This window comes from Engystomops pustulosus, chromosome 1 (assembly GCF_040894005.1).
Source record: "Engystomops pustulosus chromosome 1, aEngPut4.maternal, whole genome shotgun sequence".
Classification (NCBI taxonomy): domain Eukaryota; kingdom Metazoa; phylum Chordata; class Amphibia; order Anura; family Leptodactylidae; genus Engystomops; species Engystomops pustulosus.
Genome location: NC_092411.1, coordinates 211,180,971 through 211,198,446, shown reverse-complemented (window position 1 = coordinate 211,198,446; position 17,476 = coordinate 211,180,971). Strand labels below are relative to the sequence as shown.

Here is a 17,476-nt window from a genome sequence, read left to right as displayed (position 1 = left end):
GAATATGGCGGTATGGGAAAATTTTTATTAAAGGTATTAAAACCTAACAGAAATATATTAATTTGGCATTTAAGTGACCCAAAGAATACATCTGTCCCAGAGAACAAAGGAGAGGTATCATTTAGGACCACATAGCGAAAGTCGTACATATGAAGCCCTTAAAAATATGACACAACTGCATTTTTTGTCAACTGGAATTTTTTTACAGCTTCCCGTTACATTGCATAGAATATTAATTACTGACACTAGAAATTACAATTTATCCTGCAGATAACAAGCTCTCAAACAGCTCTTTACACAGAAAAATAAAAAGTTATGTCTTTTAGAAGGTGGAGAGTTAAAAAATAGAATTGTAAAAATTATAAAAAGGCATCGGCAGTAAGAGGTTAGAGTGACGTTTTGTGTGGAATAAAGTGTTCTCTGCAGTGGCAACTTTTTATATTCTATGCAATGTACTGGGAAGGTAAAAAAAAATTCCAAATGTGGTGGAGTTGCCGGAAAAAAATGCAGTTATGCCATTTTCTTATGGGCTTCGTTTCAAAAAACACATCCTCTTGAGTCTTGATCACAGAGATTCCATATGCAAAAATTTTTTGTTATTTTTATATTTCTGTATTTTGTATTGCTTTAACACCTTAAAAATATCACCATGTTACACTGGGAAAAGGGTATTTTTGCAGGGAAAGTTGATTCAATTATATCATTTTAGGAATTGTATGGCCTTTGATTTATGGTGAAAGAGCAAAAAAGCAGTATTTTTTTTCCTGTTACGCCATACACCACATGGGATAATTATTTGTAATCAGGCATTTCTGGACACAGTGAAGCATGTTTATTTATTTTGTTTGTTTATTTATTGGAGGAGATGATCTGAATGTTTATTTATTTTACCATTTCATTTTTTACTGTCCTGCAAGTACAGGAATAAGAGTGACAGTATAAATACAGCAATTTTTAACTTGTCACAGAGAACACTACGCTGATTTGCGTAGAGCAGCCTGGAAGAGGCAAATACTACTTTATATATTAATTTCAATCTCGGCTCATTTGGGTTTACTCCAGGGGACAGAGAAAACTGTTATTACTTAAAGGAAACCTACCGTTTGATTGGCTGCATTATGAAGCAAACATACCTTGAGAATGCTGTAGCTACACTGATGTAGGATCATATCTTGGTTAATCCCTGAGCTGAGTGGTTTTGCTGAAAAAACAATTATAGCATTCAGGAACTTGGGAAAGCTGGGACAGCATGGCTGCCAAGCAGGGGCGGACTGGAAATTTAAAATGGCCCTGGAAAAAAATATAAAAGTGGCCCCATCTTATGGGCGGAGTCAAAAGAAGTGGGTGTGGTCAGATAATGTGGGTGGAGTTATAACAGACAAATTGTTGGTAGATGGCCTTAATGCAAAACAAGAACATCTTTTGCTAGTAAGTGAATAGAATGTGCAAGGATTGTGACCTGTCGATCAGTAAATTATGCCTTAATTACCTTTCCCTTGTGCCATACATGTAGAATTCAGAGAAAGAATATATTGATACTGCCTCCTATGTACAGGAATAATGCTACAATAACACATTTAGAATAACACATTCAATCCTGCCTTCTATATACAAAATAAAACTACTACAATACCTTCTCCCATATACAAGCCAACTACTATAATACTGCCCCCTATGTACAAGAATATAACTACTATAATACTGCCCCCTATGTACAAGAATATAACTACTATAATACTGCCCCATATGTACAGGAATATAACTACTATAATACTGCCCCTATGTACAAGAATATAACTACTATAATACTGTCCCCTATGTACAAGAATATAACTACTATAATACTGCCTCCTATGTACAAGAATATAACTACTATAATACTGCCCCCTATGTACAGGAATATAACTACTATAATACTGCCCCCTATGTACAGGAATATAACTACTATAATACTGCCCCCTATGTACAGGAATATAACTCCTTTAATACTTCTCCTATGTACAGGAATATAACTACTATTATACTGCCCCCTATGTACAAGAATATAACTACTATAATACTGCCCCCTATGTACAAGAATATAACTCCTATAATACTGGCTCCTATGTACAAGAATATAACTACTATAATACTGCCCCCTATGTACAGGAATATAACTACTATAATACTGCCCCCTATGTACAGGAATATAACTACTATAATACTGCCCCCTATGTACAGGAATATAACTACTATAATACTGCCCCCTATGTACAAGAATATAACTACTATAATACTGCCCCCTATGTACAAGAATATAACTACTATAATACTGCCCCCTATGTACAGGAATATAACTACTATAATACTGCCCCCTATGTACAGGAATATAACTACTATAATACTGCCTCCTATGTACAAGAATATAACTACTATAATACTGCCCCCTATGTACAAGAATATAACTACTATAATACTGCCCCCTATGTACAAGAATATAACTACTATAATACTGCCTCCTATGTACAAGAATATAACTACTATAATACTGCCTCCTATGTACAGGAATAGAACTACTATAATACTGTCCCCTATGTACAAGAATATAACTACTATAATACTGCCCCCTATGTACAAGAATATAACTACTATAATACTGCCCCTATGTACAGTAATATAACTACTATAATACTGCCTCCTATGTACAAGAATATAACTACTGTAATACTGCCCCCTGTGTACAGGAATATAACCACTATAATACTACATATATACACAGAAGCGAACATGAAAAAAATCAGTATTTATCATATACAGCTACAGAAAACACATGAGATCCTCACCTTTTGCATCCAGTGACATCAGGTGACGTCTCCCCGGATTGTACTCGTTCCTCATCTTCTCCATTAGTTCCACCATCACCTTGTCTCTTCCTCCAGGTACACAGCTTTCCTGCAGAGTTTACCACACAGACGTCTTATGTTCTGCACGTTCCTATTGTCCCTTAACTGTCCCTTCTTCTGCTACCACCAATACTGTGCCCCAAATACTGTAATAGAGCCCCCTACAATATTAGTACCACACAAATAGTGCCCCATAATGTAACTGTAATGGGAGAGATAATTTATTTCTTCTTTCTCTCCTTTAACCCCCCCCCCCCCCACCACCACCACCACCGACCCAACCCAGTATTGATAGAGCTCCTACTATGACCCAGGCATAAAAATAATGGCCCCAGCCCGCCCCAGACATATAACTAATGCCCCCTGCCCGCCCCAGATATATAATTAATGCCCCCTGCCCGCCCCAGACATATAATTAATGCCCCCTGCCCACCCCAGATATATAATTAATTCCCCCCCCGCCCCAGACATATAATTAATGCCCCCCTGCCAGCCCTAGATATAGAATAATGCCCCCCCCCGCCCCAGACATATAATTAATACAGTGGGTTTAGTGGCACTTATTGATCTCTGTCACACCGCCTTGGGTGCAGCCACAAAGGGTCTTAACACCAAAAAGGGCCCCAATGAGAAAATTCGAAAAAAGTTTTTTGTGTATGTGGGCACGCTCAAAAACGGTCTCGGAAGTGAATCACAATATTTCAATATTTAATACCACATTCAAAGTATAGATAAAAAGTATAGATAAAAACATTCACAATGGTCTTGATATAATAACAGATGGTTGAATTACTACATGTACTGGAATTTGATTATTGCTCGATAGCTCTGACAAATTTGAAGTGTGTATACACTTATGTGTTTACTGTAAACTTATGTGTTTGCTGTGGACTGGTGTGTTCACTGTGAACTGTAAACTTTTGTGTCCACTGTAAACTTATGTGTTTTACTGTAAACTTATATGTTCACTGTAAACTTGTGTGTCCACCGTAAACCTATGTGTCTACTGCAAACTTATGTGTTTACTGCAAACTTATGTGCCCACTGTAAACTTATTTGTTTACTGTAAACTTTTGTGTCTACTGTAAACTTTTGTGTTTACTGTAAACTTATATGTTTACTGTGGATATCAGATAAAACAACGTTACACAAAAATCAATTGAACTTGCATGTATGAAGAAATATTAAAATGTCCAAAAAGTAAAAGACAAAAAACAATAATTATTAAAATGTCCAAAAAGTAAAAGACAAAAAACAATAATCAATAATGAATGTCCAAAGTTGTGAGTCCTAGAAATAAAAATAAAAAATAAAAAATAAAAAATAAAAAGTAAAAAGTAAAAGTCCAAAATCAAAAAGCGAAATTCAGCTTTGTATAGTAAATTGATATCCAGGAGGTTTTGCTATTTAAACAGGATGCAGGGCCCTACACCTGTAAAGACTCATATATATTTTCGCCTTTTTACGAGATTTAAAATAGAGGTATAGACACTCACGGTTGGTTGGCAACAATGGTTCTGATTGTCCTTAAAATTATGTTGCTGCTCTCGATGTGCCGGGGTGGAGAAAAAAAACAATCCAGATATCCACATATATTGTGGTTAGCGGCCTTCCACATGTAATGGAGTCTGTGGACGCCGTTTGAAAGCGTGATCTCAAGGCGTTGCGGGATGTTAGTCCACACGCATCCGCTAGACTGAATGGATCCTCCTCCTCCTAATCCAGATCGAGCGACTGAACTGTGTCGCAAATAGTGTGACTGTACTGTGTCACAGATGGTGCCGTGCTACTCACTGGGTGCGGTCGTGCTCGTCAATGGATGTAGTCTTTCAAGTTGAGGCTCCAAGTGGTGCACTTTAGTTTGTAAACTTTCTCAAGTGAGTGTCTTTTCTTTTCTTTTATAGGTGATATTGTTATTGCAAATGAGTCATAAAATCAGTAGCTAGACGCGTTTCGAAGCGTGATGCTTCTTCCTCAGTAGCTCTATATTTAAAACCTCCATGTTAGAACACTTCCTTAAATACCCCTTCCGGGCTCAAGAATTATCCGGTTTGGATTTTTCGGATTGGGTTAAATTACAAAGACCTGACCTGGATCAATCTACTTTGATGTGTTTCAATTCTTTTTCGGATAATGCTGCATTGTTTCAATACATTAATTGAAAAGACCATAAGTCATAGACTAAAATTGTAAATATTCATGTTGGACAGACATATTAAATAAAAATGTCACCAAAAATATACACAGAATAATATACAGACACTAATGTAATAGTGTAAAATGGGAGTTTTTTTGGGGAAGAGGATTTTGTAACAATATTGCCCAAATTTCTATTTTGTCGACTAATCGATATAATCTTGTGTCCATAGTTTCAAAATATATGGAAGACACCATTCTCTGTAGGGTATTTTTATATATATATGTTTTTTGTGCACATAGTTCAGTGCAAAAGATGCTTATAGATAATGAATAATATATGTATATATATGAAAAACGGTTGGGGGATTTTCATGAGTTTCATAATGGGTGGGGGAAGCCGGAAGGGGCCACATGTGCTGGTATACAGCCCGACTAATGTTGCCTGCGTTACGGCTGCCTCCATCCAATTTATAAAAAACCAAATATTTCAAGTTCTGCATTGAGACCCTTTGGTGCCATCGTGTCGAAGGTGAAAATGAATCTTGATTCCATTCTGGACATTTTAGCGATATAATCTCCACCCCTCCAGTCTTTTTTTACTGATTGTATCGCACAGAATTTTAATTGTGTTGTATCCATGTTGTGGGCTGTTTTGAAGTGTTTTGACAGAGTATGGGTTTCTAAACCTTTCTTAATATTCCTTAAATGTTCAGCGATTCTCTCTTTTAGGGGTCTGATCGTCCTTCCAATATACTGTTTTTGACAAGGGCATATTATCATGTAAATTACTCCACTACTGTTGCAAGTGAGGAGTTCATTAATGTTATGTATTGATTCATTGCTGGATGAAGTGACCTTTTGAGTGCGTTTCGTAAAAGTGGTTTTCTTACAACAAATACAATCTCCGCATCTAAAAAAGCCTTTTAAATTCAACCAGGTTTCATTTAAGGTTTTTGATTTGGTCTTGATAGAGGGAGCTATTTGAGAGCCTAAGTTGGGAGCTTTAGTGTAAATAATAGGTGGTTTCTCCGGTAAAAGTGTGTGGAGTGTTCTATCATTCTTCAAAATGTCCCAATGCTGGGTAATGATTTTCTGTAGTTTTTTGTATTGTGTGTTGTATGGAAAAATAATTTTACTTTGATTCTCTCGTGCGGTATCTAGTGAAGTTTCTTGTGAAAGTGGGATTTTTTCTTTGATCAAATCCTCTCTTTTTAATTGTCTCGCTTTTGTTAAAGCAGAGGATAGTATTGTAGTGGTGTAATTCTTTTCTTGAAACTGTACTGTTAACTGGTTAGCTTCTTCCTCAAATTTTTCAGTGGTCGTACAATTTCTCCTTAAGCGTCGATATTGACCAAAAGGTACATTTTCAAGCCATCTAGGAAGATGGCAACTATGTTTAGATATATAACTGTTTTTGGATGTGGGTTTTATGTATGTGCTGCATTCCAACTTGTTATCCACTATATCAATTTGCAAATCTAGAAACTCTACCTTTGTTTTGCTTATATTAGGTGAAAATTTCAAATTGTATGTATTTATGTTCAATGTTGAAATGAAATCATATAACTCTATCTCACTTCTGTCCCAAATCAGGATGATGTCATCTATGTATCGATGCCAGAGCACCAGGCCGTCGCCAAGCCTGCAATCTACAACTTGCTCCTCCCAATAAGCCATGAACAGATTAGCAAAGCTTGGCGCGAACCTGGTGCCCATGGCCGTACCGGATATCTGTAAATAAAAATCCCCTTCAAAGTAAAAATAATTATGTTCTAAGATAAATCGGATACAATCCAATAGAAAATTGATTTGTTCGTCTTTTAGGGAAACTGTTTTTCTCAAATGATGTTCCACCGCTTCAACACCTAAGTCGTGTTTGATGCATGTATATAACGAACTTACATCTAATGTTGCGATGGTCCAATTTTGTTTCCACTCCAAATTTTCTAATATCCTTATGATTTGAGTGGTGTCTTTCAGGTAGCTTCTTGTTTTTTTCACATATGCTTGGAGGAAATGATCTATATACTGAGAAAGATTTGCTGTTAGGGATCCTATGCCTGAAACTATAGGTCTTCCAGGGGGTTTGAACATGTCTTTATGGATTTTAGGCAAACAATAAAAAATGGGTATTCTGTAGTGTTTATGTAAAATATAATTATGTTCTTTTTCTGTTATTACTTGTGCTGATAGAGCTCCTACACAGAACAATTAAACATTCTTGTCGACAAAGCTCTATCAGCACAAGTAATAACAGAAAAAGAACATAATTATATTTTACATAAACACTACAGAATACCCATTTTTTATTGTTTGCCTAAAATCCATAAAGACATGTTCAAACCCCCTGGAAGACCTATAGTTTCAGGCATAGGATCCCTAACAGCAAATCTTTCTCAGTATATAGATCATTTCCTCCAAGCATATGTGAAAAAAACAAGAAGCTACCTGAAAGACACCACTCAAATCATAAGGATATTAGAAAATTTGGAGTGGAAACAAAATTGGACCATCGCAACATTAGATGTAAGTTCGTTATATACATGCATCAAACACGACTTAGGTGTTGAAGCGGTGGAACATCATTTGAGAAAAACAGTTTCCCTAAAAGACGAACAAATCAATTTTCTATTGGATTGTATCCGATTTATCTTAGAACATAATTATTTTTACTTTGAAGGGGATTTTTATTTACAGATATCCGGTACGGCCATGGGCACCAGGTTCGCGCCAAGCTTTGCTAATCTGTTCATGGCTTATTGGGAGGAGCAAGTTGTAGATTGCAGGCTTGGCGACGGCCTGGTGCTCTGGCATCGATACATAGATGACATCATCCTGATTTGGGACAGAAGTGAGATAGAGTTATATGATTTCATTTCAACATTGAACATAAATACATACAATTTGAAATTTTCACCTAATATAAGCAAAACAAAGGTAGAGTTTCTAGATTTGCAAATTGATATAGTGGATAACAAGTTGGAATGCAGCACATACATAAAACCCACATCCAAAAACAGTTATATATCTAAACATAGTTGCCATCTTCCTAGATGGCTTGAAAATGTACCTTTTGGTCAATATCGACGCTTAAGGAGAAATTGTACGACCACTGAAAAATTTGAGGAAGAAGCTAACCAGTTAACAGTACAGTTTCAAGAAAAGAATTACACCACTACAATACTATCCTCTGCTTTAACAAAAGCGAGACAATTAAAAAGAGAGGATTTGATCAAAGAAAAAATCCCACTTTCACAAGAAACTTCACTAGATACCGCACGAGAGAATCAAAGTAAAATTATTTTTCCATACAACACACAATACAAAAAACTACAGAAAATCATTACCCAGCATTGGGACATTTTGAAGAATGATAGAACACTCCACACACTTTTACCGGAGAAACCACCTATTATTTACACTAAAGCTCCCAACTTAGGCTCTCAAATAGCTCCCTCTATCAAGACCAAATCAAAAACCTTAAATGAAACCTGGTTGAATTTAAAAGGCTTTTTTAGATGCGGAGATTGTATTTGTTGTAAGAAAACCACTTTTACGAAACGCACTCAAAAGGTCACTTCATCCAGCAATGAATCAATACATAACATTAATGAACTCCTCACTTGCAACAGTAGTGGAGTAATTTACATGATAATATGCCCTTGTCAAAAACAGTATATTGGAAGGACGATCAGACCCCTAAAAGAGAGAATCGCTGAACATTTAAGGAATATTAAGAAAGGTTTAGAAACCCATACTCTGTCAAAACACTTCAAAACAGCCCACAACATGGATACAACACAATTAAAATTCTGTGCGATACAATCAGTAAAAAAAGACTGGAGGGGTGGAGATTATATCGCTAAAATGTCCAGAATGGAATCAAGATTCATTTTCACCTTCGACACGATGGCACCAAAGGGTCTCAATGCAGAACTTGAAATATTTGGTTTTTTATAAATTGGATGGAGGCAGCCGTAACGCAGGCAACATTAGTCGGGCTGTATACCAGCACATGTGGCCCCTTCCGGCTTCCCCCACCCATTATGAAACTCATGAAAATCCCCCAACCGTTTTTCATATATATACATATATTATTCATTATCTATAAGCATCTTTTGCACTGAACTATGTGCACAAAAAACATATATATATAAAAATACCCTACAGAGAATGGTGTCTTCCATATATTTTGAAACTATGGACACAAGATTATATCGATTAGTCGACAAAATAGAAATTTGGGCAATATTGTTACAAAATCCTCTTCCCCAAAAAAACTCCCATTTTACACTATTACATTAGTGTCTGTATATTATTCTGTGTATATTTTTGGTGACATTTTTATTTAATATGTCTGTCCAACATGAATATTTACAATTTTAGTCTATGACTTATGGTCTTTTCAATTAATGTATTGAAACAATGCAGCATTATCCGAAAAAGAATTGAAACACATCAAAGTAGATTGATCCAGGTCAGGTCTTTGTAATTTAACCCAATCCGAAAAATCCAAACCGGATAATTCTTGAGCCCGGAAGGGGTATTTAAGGAAGTGTTCTAACATGGAGGTTTTAAATATAGAGCTACTGAGGAAGAAGCATCACGCTTCGAAACGCGTCTAGCTACTGATTTTATGACTCATTTGCAATAACAATATCACCTATAAAAGAAAAGAAAAGACACTCACTTGAGAAAGTTTACAAACTAAAGTGCACCACTTGGAGCCTCAACTTGAAAGACTACATCCATTGACGAGCACGACCGCACCCAGTGAGTAGCACGGCACCATCTGTGACACAGTACAGTCACACTATTTGCGACACAGTTCAGTCGCTCGATCTGGATTAGGAGGAGGAGGATCCATTCAGTCTAGCGGATGCGTGTGGACTAACATCCCGCAACGCCTTGAGATCACGCTTTCAAACGGCGTCCACAGACTCCATTACATGTGGAAGGCCGCTAACCACAATATATGTGGATATCTGGATTGTTTTTTTTCTCCACCCCGGCACATCGAGAGCAGCAACATAATTTTAAGGACAATCAGAACCATTGTTGCCAACCAACCGTGAGTGTCTATACCTCTATTTTAAATCTCGTAAAAAGGCGAAAATATATATGAGTCTTTACAGGTGTAGGGCCCTGCATCCTGTTTAAATAGCAAAACCTCCTGGATATCAATTTACTATACAAAGCTGAATTTCGCTTTTTGATTTTGGACTTTTACTTTTTACTTTTTATTTTTTATTTTTTATTTTTATTTCTAGGACTCACAACTTTGGACATTCATTATTGATTATTGTTTTTTGTCTTTTACTTTTTGGACATTTTAATAATTATTGTTTTTTGTCTTTTACTTTTTGGACATTTTAATATTTCTTCATACATGCAAGTTCAATTGATTTTTGTGTAACGTTGTTTTATCTGATATCCACAGTAAACATATAAGTTTACAGTAAACACAAAAGTTTACAGTAGACACAAAAGTTTACAGTAAACAAATAAGTTTACAGTGGGCACATAAGTTTGCAGTAAACACATAAGTTTGCAGTAGACACATAGGTTTACGGTGGACACACAAGTTTACAGTGAACATATAAGTTTACAGTAAAACACATAAGTTTACAGTGGACACAAAAGTTTACAGTTCACAGTGAACACACCAGTCCACAGCAAACACATAAGTTTACAGTAAACACATAAGTGTATACACACTTCAAATTTGTCAGAGCTATCGAGCAATAATCAAATTCCAGTACATGTAGTAATTCAACCATCTGTTATTATATCAAGACCATTGTGAATGTTTTTATCTATACTTTTTATCTATACTTTGAATGTGGTATTAAATATTGAAATATTGTGATTCACTTCCGAGACCGTCTTTGAGCGTGCCCACATACACAAAAAACATATAATTAATACACACTGCCAGCCCCATATATACAATAATCCCCCCCAGACATATAATTTATGCCCACTGCCAGCCCCATATATACAATAATACCCCCCCACCCCAGACATATAATTTATGCCCACTGCCAGCCCCATATATACAATAATACCCCCCCAGACATATAATTTATGCCCACTGCCAGCCCCATATATACAATAATACCCCCCACCCCAGACATATAATTTATGCCCACTGCCAGCCCCATATATACAATAATCCCCCCCCAGACATATAATTTATGCCCACAGCCCGCCCCATATATACAATAATCCCCCCCCAGACATATAATTTATGCCCACTGCCAGCCCCATATATACAATAATCCCCCCCAGACATATAATTTATGCCCACTGCCAGCCCCATATATACAATAATCCCCCCCAGACATATAATTTATGCCCACTGCCAGCCCCATATATACAATAATCCCCCCCAGACATATAATTTATGCCCACTGCCAGCCCCATATATACAATAATCCCCCCCAGACATATAATTTATGCCCACTGCCAGCCCCATATATACAATAATCCCCCCCACCCCAGACATATAATTTATGCCCACAGCCCGCCCCATATATACAATAATACCCCCCCAGACATATTATTTATGCCCACTGCCAGCCCCATATATACAATAATCCCCCCCAGACATATTATTTATGCCCACTGCCAGCCCCATTAAGGTAGATGGGGTGTTAGGTGCCTCTATTGGACGTGACGATAGCCTCCTGGGATCCTCCTACCATCATATCTTCGGCACGCAGCTACGAGAAGCTGCGCATCCTCGTCCGAGAAGCCGGAGTTTTGTGCATGCAGTAGCTTCGGAGCAGTGGCGGTGAAGCCGCGGGCCTGCGCATACGCAGAACACCGGCTTCTCGGACAAGGCGCGCAGCTCCTTGTAGCTGCGTGCTGAAGATATGATGGTAGGCGGTTCAAAGAGGCTACTGGGGCATGGAGTAGCCATGCAGTGTAGCCTCAGCTGCAGCTACACCATGCCCCAGTAGCCTCTTTAGAAAATTTGCATATTAGGGAAATAAAAGTTATAAAAAGATACAGGGGACATGAGGATTAGCCCTTAATAGGGCTATCTTCACGTCCACCAGAGGCACCCACCACTTGATCTACATTAATAGGTAGATCCGTGGTGGTAGGTTTCCTTTAAAGGAGGACAATATCTTCAATTTCATTTAACACTGAAAGACTTTGTATATTATAGTGACTTATATTTCCAGGTTTGTGTATTTATTTTAGCAGAAAATGTCTTTGTATTTGATTGAATATTTGCAATATTCTCAGATGATTTATCATTTTTACAGGGCAGACCAAGCCAAGAGATATCGTATTATTGTTGAGCTTCTGAATCGCCTAGAATATGACAAAGACATTGATTCCTTCCCAGTAAAAAGTGTGAAAGTCCATGAACACTATGACCCGAACACATATGAAAATGATATTGCTCTTTTGGAAGCTGAAAATATATACAAAGAACCGGCATGTATGCAAGTCGACAATAACCTTTTAGCTGCTTGTGTACCCTGGTCACCATATCAGTTCAAGGCAGGAGACACTTGTACAGTATCTGGATGGGGACGTGGAGACGGTAAACACATACATTTTAAAAAAATCTTTGTTGTTTCTTCTGTATACTTTACCACTGCAGCGACTAATACTAATCTAATGAGACGCATGCGCTGATTAAAGCACTTGGCTATCTCCAACACTCCCATAGACCTAAAAAGTAATACTCAGACTGTGCTTCATTGATCTACTCCTTACTGCGGTCATGCACATGTACGAGTTTCACCGAAGGAGATGTTACTTATCTAATGTTAATGACTGTATAACACCTCGTGACACTATGGGGCACATTTACTTACCCGGCCCATTCGCGATCCAGCGGCGCGTTCTCTGCACAGGATTCGGGTCCGGCTGGGATTTAAGATGGTAGTTCCTCCGCCGTCCACCAGGTGGTGCTGCAGCGCCGAAAATAATCTTAACGCCCCGGAATGCACCATCCCATAGAAGGTGAAGGTGAGCGCTCCCCAAGCGACACATTTTCGGTTTTTAAATGCGGCGGTTTTTCCGAATACGTCGGGTTTTCGTTCGGCCACGCCCCCCCGATTTCTGTCGCGCGCATGCCGGCCCCGATGCGCCACAATCCGATCGGGTGCGCCAAAAACCCGGGGCAATTCATGTACAAGCGGCGCAAATCGGAAATATTCGGGTAACACGTCGGGAAAACGCGAATCGGGCCCTTAGTAAATGACCCCCTATATGCGATAGTAGTTGGATTTCCATAAAGTAAAGATAATTTGTTGTGCACCAACAAGATATCTTGTTGCGAAAGTTATATTCTACAATCACATCCCACATTTGAACTGTGGGTAGCCCCCTTTAGTGAGTAGATATGAATTCCCTTTTATTTATGTCACTGAGGGATACTGTGATATATGACTCTTCACATAGACTTTTATTGACTGGCTGCCTTAATTTTTATGACAAGCATTAAAAATCTGACATGCATTAAAAATAACATAAATGTAACATGTAACTCATTTATGTGTTACCTAGGGTTGAGCAAAGTCTTTCATTTGAAATGGGGCCATATTAACCTGATGGACAACTGTTCAGCCATTTATAAAGAACGCTTCTTTGATAAAATGGAATGTGCAGGTAAGACCAAAATCCTCCACTACGGTGTGTCTATAAAGATAAAACAAATGTTCTCCTACTGTCAAAGTCGTTACTATGAGCTCAGACAAAGATGTATTAACCAGAAACAGTATATATGCCCTTTTTCCATTCTAGTGGAACAACACATTACAAATGAGAAAAACAACAACAAAAGAAATGTGTCAAAAAAAGAAAAGTAAGGGAGGATAAAATAAAAGAGGGGGCATTATATCTTGCTGAATTGCATTAGGTGGTATTATATGTGGCATTATTATTATTATTATTTCACTAGCTCAAAAGTTGCGAGGTATGCCAATAGGTACTTCATTATAAGCTTACAGCAGCTGCTACCTTGATCCGTTATGATGGACATTGTAGCAGGATTCTTCTCAACCACTGTGACTTCTTGTATACAAGTTACTTGTATACACCTTTCAAACATCTATCTCTTTATAAAGCTAAATTTCACAAAATATGGAAGGACTTATTTGTGATCCTAAGATTGTCCTGATTAACGGACTGGTGGTTCTTGGGCCTAAATCCTTATGACCAGGGCCGATTCTAGCTTTTTTGCTGCCTGAGGCGAAAACTGAAATGCTGCCCCCCCCTCCCCCGCAAAAAAAAAAAAAAAAAAAAAGGCTAGCCCCGATCTCCTCCTGTATTTCACCCACTGAATTTAAATACGCAACTTTAAAAAAAAGCATCTAGAACCTGCTTAACGTTAGCTGACAACATTATTAATAACATCCTCACAAAGCGCCACAGATCACGGACACCCGATGACTGACGCTGTCTCACACACTAGTATCATTCAATTACACAGACATTAGTGACCTCTGGTACCTTACAGGTGATGATCTGCTCCATGAGAAAGAGAACTTCATTACAATTCCTCCCCTCCATGACAATCACTGTTTAATTCATGGCCAGATGTCTTCAGCTCCATGCAGCATCTCCGCACTGCACCCATAAAAATATAACAGTCGCTTACAATATGTCACCTGGATAACAACACTTTTTTCTCCTAAGTACTATATATCCCAAACTACACAATTTAATATACAGCCGCTAATAATTTAATAAAAAAGTGTCACCCTAATGAACTTATATACAGCCCCCAATTAAATTATATACAGAACCCCACAACAGCCCCCCCCCCGTACTTAAAATCTGCGCCCCTTAGATGGAAACTCCAACTTTAAAGAGGTTTTCCAACAAAGGAAAGTTAGGCACTATCCACGGGATAGGGCCTAACTTGCTGATCAATGGGGGTCTCAGTGCGACCCCGCAGATCGTGAAAACGAGGGGTCCGTCGGATCAATGGAGCAGACGGCCGCACATGACTGTTCTTCTCTATTAATCTCTATGGAACTGAAGGAGATCAGTGAGCGTTGTGCTCGGCGATTTCCGTCAGCACCATAGAGATTAATGGAGCAGAACCTTCATACGCGTCCGTCTGCTCCATTAATCTGACGGAGCGACAGCACTGATCAGCAAGTTAGGGACTAACTGGTCTTTGTGGGAAAACCCCTTTAATTATATAGAGAGTATTCTATAATAGCCCTCCCCATATATGCTCCTTTTATTTAAGATCTGACTCCCATATACAATATCCCAGTATCCCACTAAAGCTATATACAGCAACCCATCAGCCCACCCCTATTTACATTAATATTCATCCCCCCCATAAAAAGTCCCCTCCACCCCAGTTTAGTTATACATAGTACTCATTTTACCATAGGGAATCCTCCCTTACCCCTCCCCCAGGTTTTATTTCCCTCTCCTTTTTTATTATATTTATTATATGCAGTCCCCCACAAATGTTTTTTTCTACATGTGGCCAGTTAAAAAATAATAAAGCTTCTACTTACCTCGTCCCACGCTGAGGTCCCTCCTCTTCTCTGGACTGTTCCCGGGCAGCTCTGCTTCTCTATGGCTCCGGAGGACGCAGGCGGCGTTTGATGACGTCACGTCGCCTGCAATCTCCAATACCAGAGAGCAGCGCAGACAAACAGGTCTGCGCTGCTGCCCTGTACTGCGCGGTCGCTCTTGAGACCGCTCTCGCGGTCGAGATATTTTTGTAGAACGGAAGCCAGCGGCAGTCCGTACTGCTAGTGGGTGATTCGGATGAGCCCCCGAATCACCCACAGCTGTTTTCGCCGCTTCTTTCAGTGCTCCTCATCTGCCGCCTGAGGCGGAATTTTCATCCCGCCTCATGGCAGATGCGGCCCTGCTTATGACAGGCTTCTGAGGAATAACTCAATCTAAGGGTGCGTTCACACGAATGTTGGGGGGCGTATATACAGCCGCAAGTTTGCGGTCATATATAGGTCCCCCATAGACCGGCAATGGGCTGACTTCGGCACTGTACCGTTCCATACCCGGGGAAAAGATAGGGCATGTTCTATCTTTCCCATTATTATGGCACTGTGCGCCATGTATCTCTATGTTCTGCTATGTGAGAGAGACACAGACAAGTGTCACAGCTACACAAGTACCTGACATGTTTTGCTATACACATGTGAAAGACACTGGCATCAGCTACACAAGTACGTGACATATTCTGTTATACACATGTGTGAGACACAGACATCAGCTACACAAGCACCTGACATGTTCTACTATACACATGTGAGAGACACAGACATCAGCTACACAAGTACCTGACATGTTCTGCTATACACATGTGAGAGACACAGACATCAGCTACACAAGTACCTGACATGTTCTGCTATACACATGTGAGAGACATAGACATCTGCTACACAAGTACCTGACATGTTCTCCTATACACATGTGCGAGACACAGACATCTGCTACACAAGTACCTGACATGTTCTCCTATACACATGTGCGAGACACAGACATCTGCTACACAAGTACCTGACATGTTCTGTTATACACATGTGAGAGACACAGACATCAGCTACACAAGTACCTGACATGTTCTGTTATACACATGTGAGAGACACAGACATCAGCTACACAAGTACCTGACATGTTCTGCTATACACATGTGAGAGACATAGACATCTGCTACACAAGTACCTGACATGTTCTCCTATACACATGTGCGAGACACAGACATCTGCTACACAAGTACCTGACATGTTCTGCTATACACATGTGCAAGACACAGACCTCAGCTACACAATTACCTGACATGTTCTGCTATACATATGTGAGACACAGACATCAGCTACACCAGTATATGACATGTTCTCCTATACACATGTGCAAGACCTCAGCTACACAAGTACATGACATGTTTTGCTATACACATGTGAGAGACACAGACATCTGCTACACAAGTACTTGACATGTTCTGCTATACACATGTGAGACACATACATCAGCTACACAAGTACCTGACATGTTCTGCTATACACATGTGCAAGACACAGACCACAGCTACACAAGTACCTGGCATGTTCTGCTATACATATGTGAGAGACACAGACATCAGCTACACCAGTATATGACATGTTCTCCTATACACATGTGAGAGACACAGACGTCAGCTACACAAGTACATGACATGTTTTGCTATACACATGTGAGACAGACATCAGCTACACAAATACCTGACATGTTCTGCTATACACATGTGAGAGACACAGACATCAGCTACACAAGTACATGACATGTTCTGCTATACACATGTGTGAGACACAGACATCAGCTACACAAGTACCTGACATGTTCTGCTATACACATGTGAGAGACACAGACATCAGCTACACAAGTACCTGACATGTTCTGCTATACACATGTGAGAGACACAGACATCAGCTACACAAGTACCTGACATGTTCTGCTAT

General features: G+C 39.0%; 1 protein-coding gene across 2 annotated transcripts in view; it reads left to right on the top strand.

Moving 5' to 3' along the window:
* The window catches only part of CFI (complement factor I), a 40,354-nt gene that overhangs the window by 20,011 nt on the left and 2,867 nt on the right, over positions 1–17,476 (top strand). For both annotated transcript variants that reach the window (XM_072119304.1, XM_072119303.1), the window contains exons 11-12: positions 12,299–12,582; positions 13,554–13,655. In XM_072119304.1, the coding sequence (XP_071975405.1) occupies positions 12,299–12,582; positions 13,554–13,655 (386 nt within the window). The remainder of the gene's footprint in view (positions 1–12,298; positions 12,583–13,553; positions 13,656–17,476) is intronic.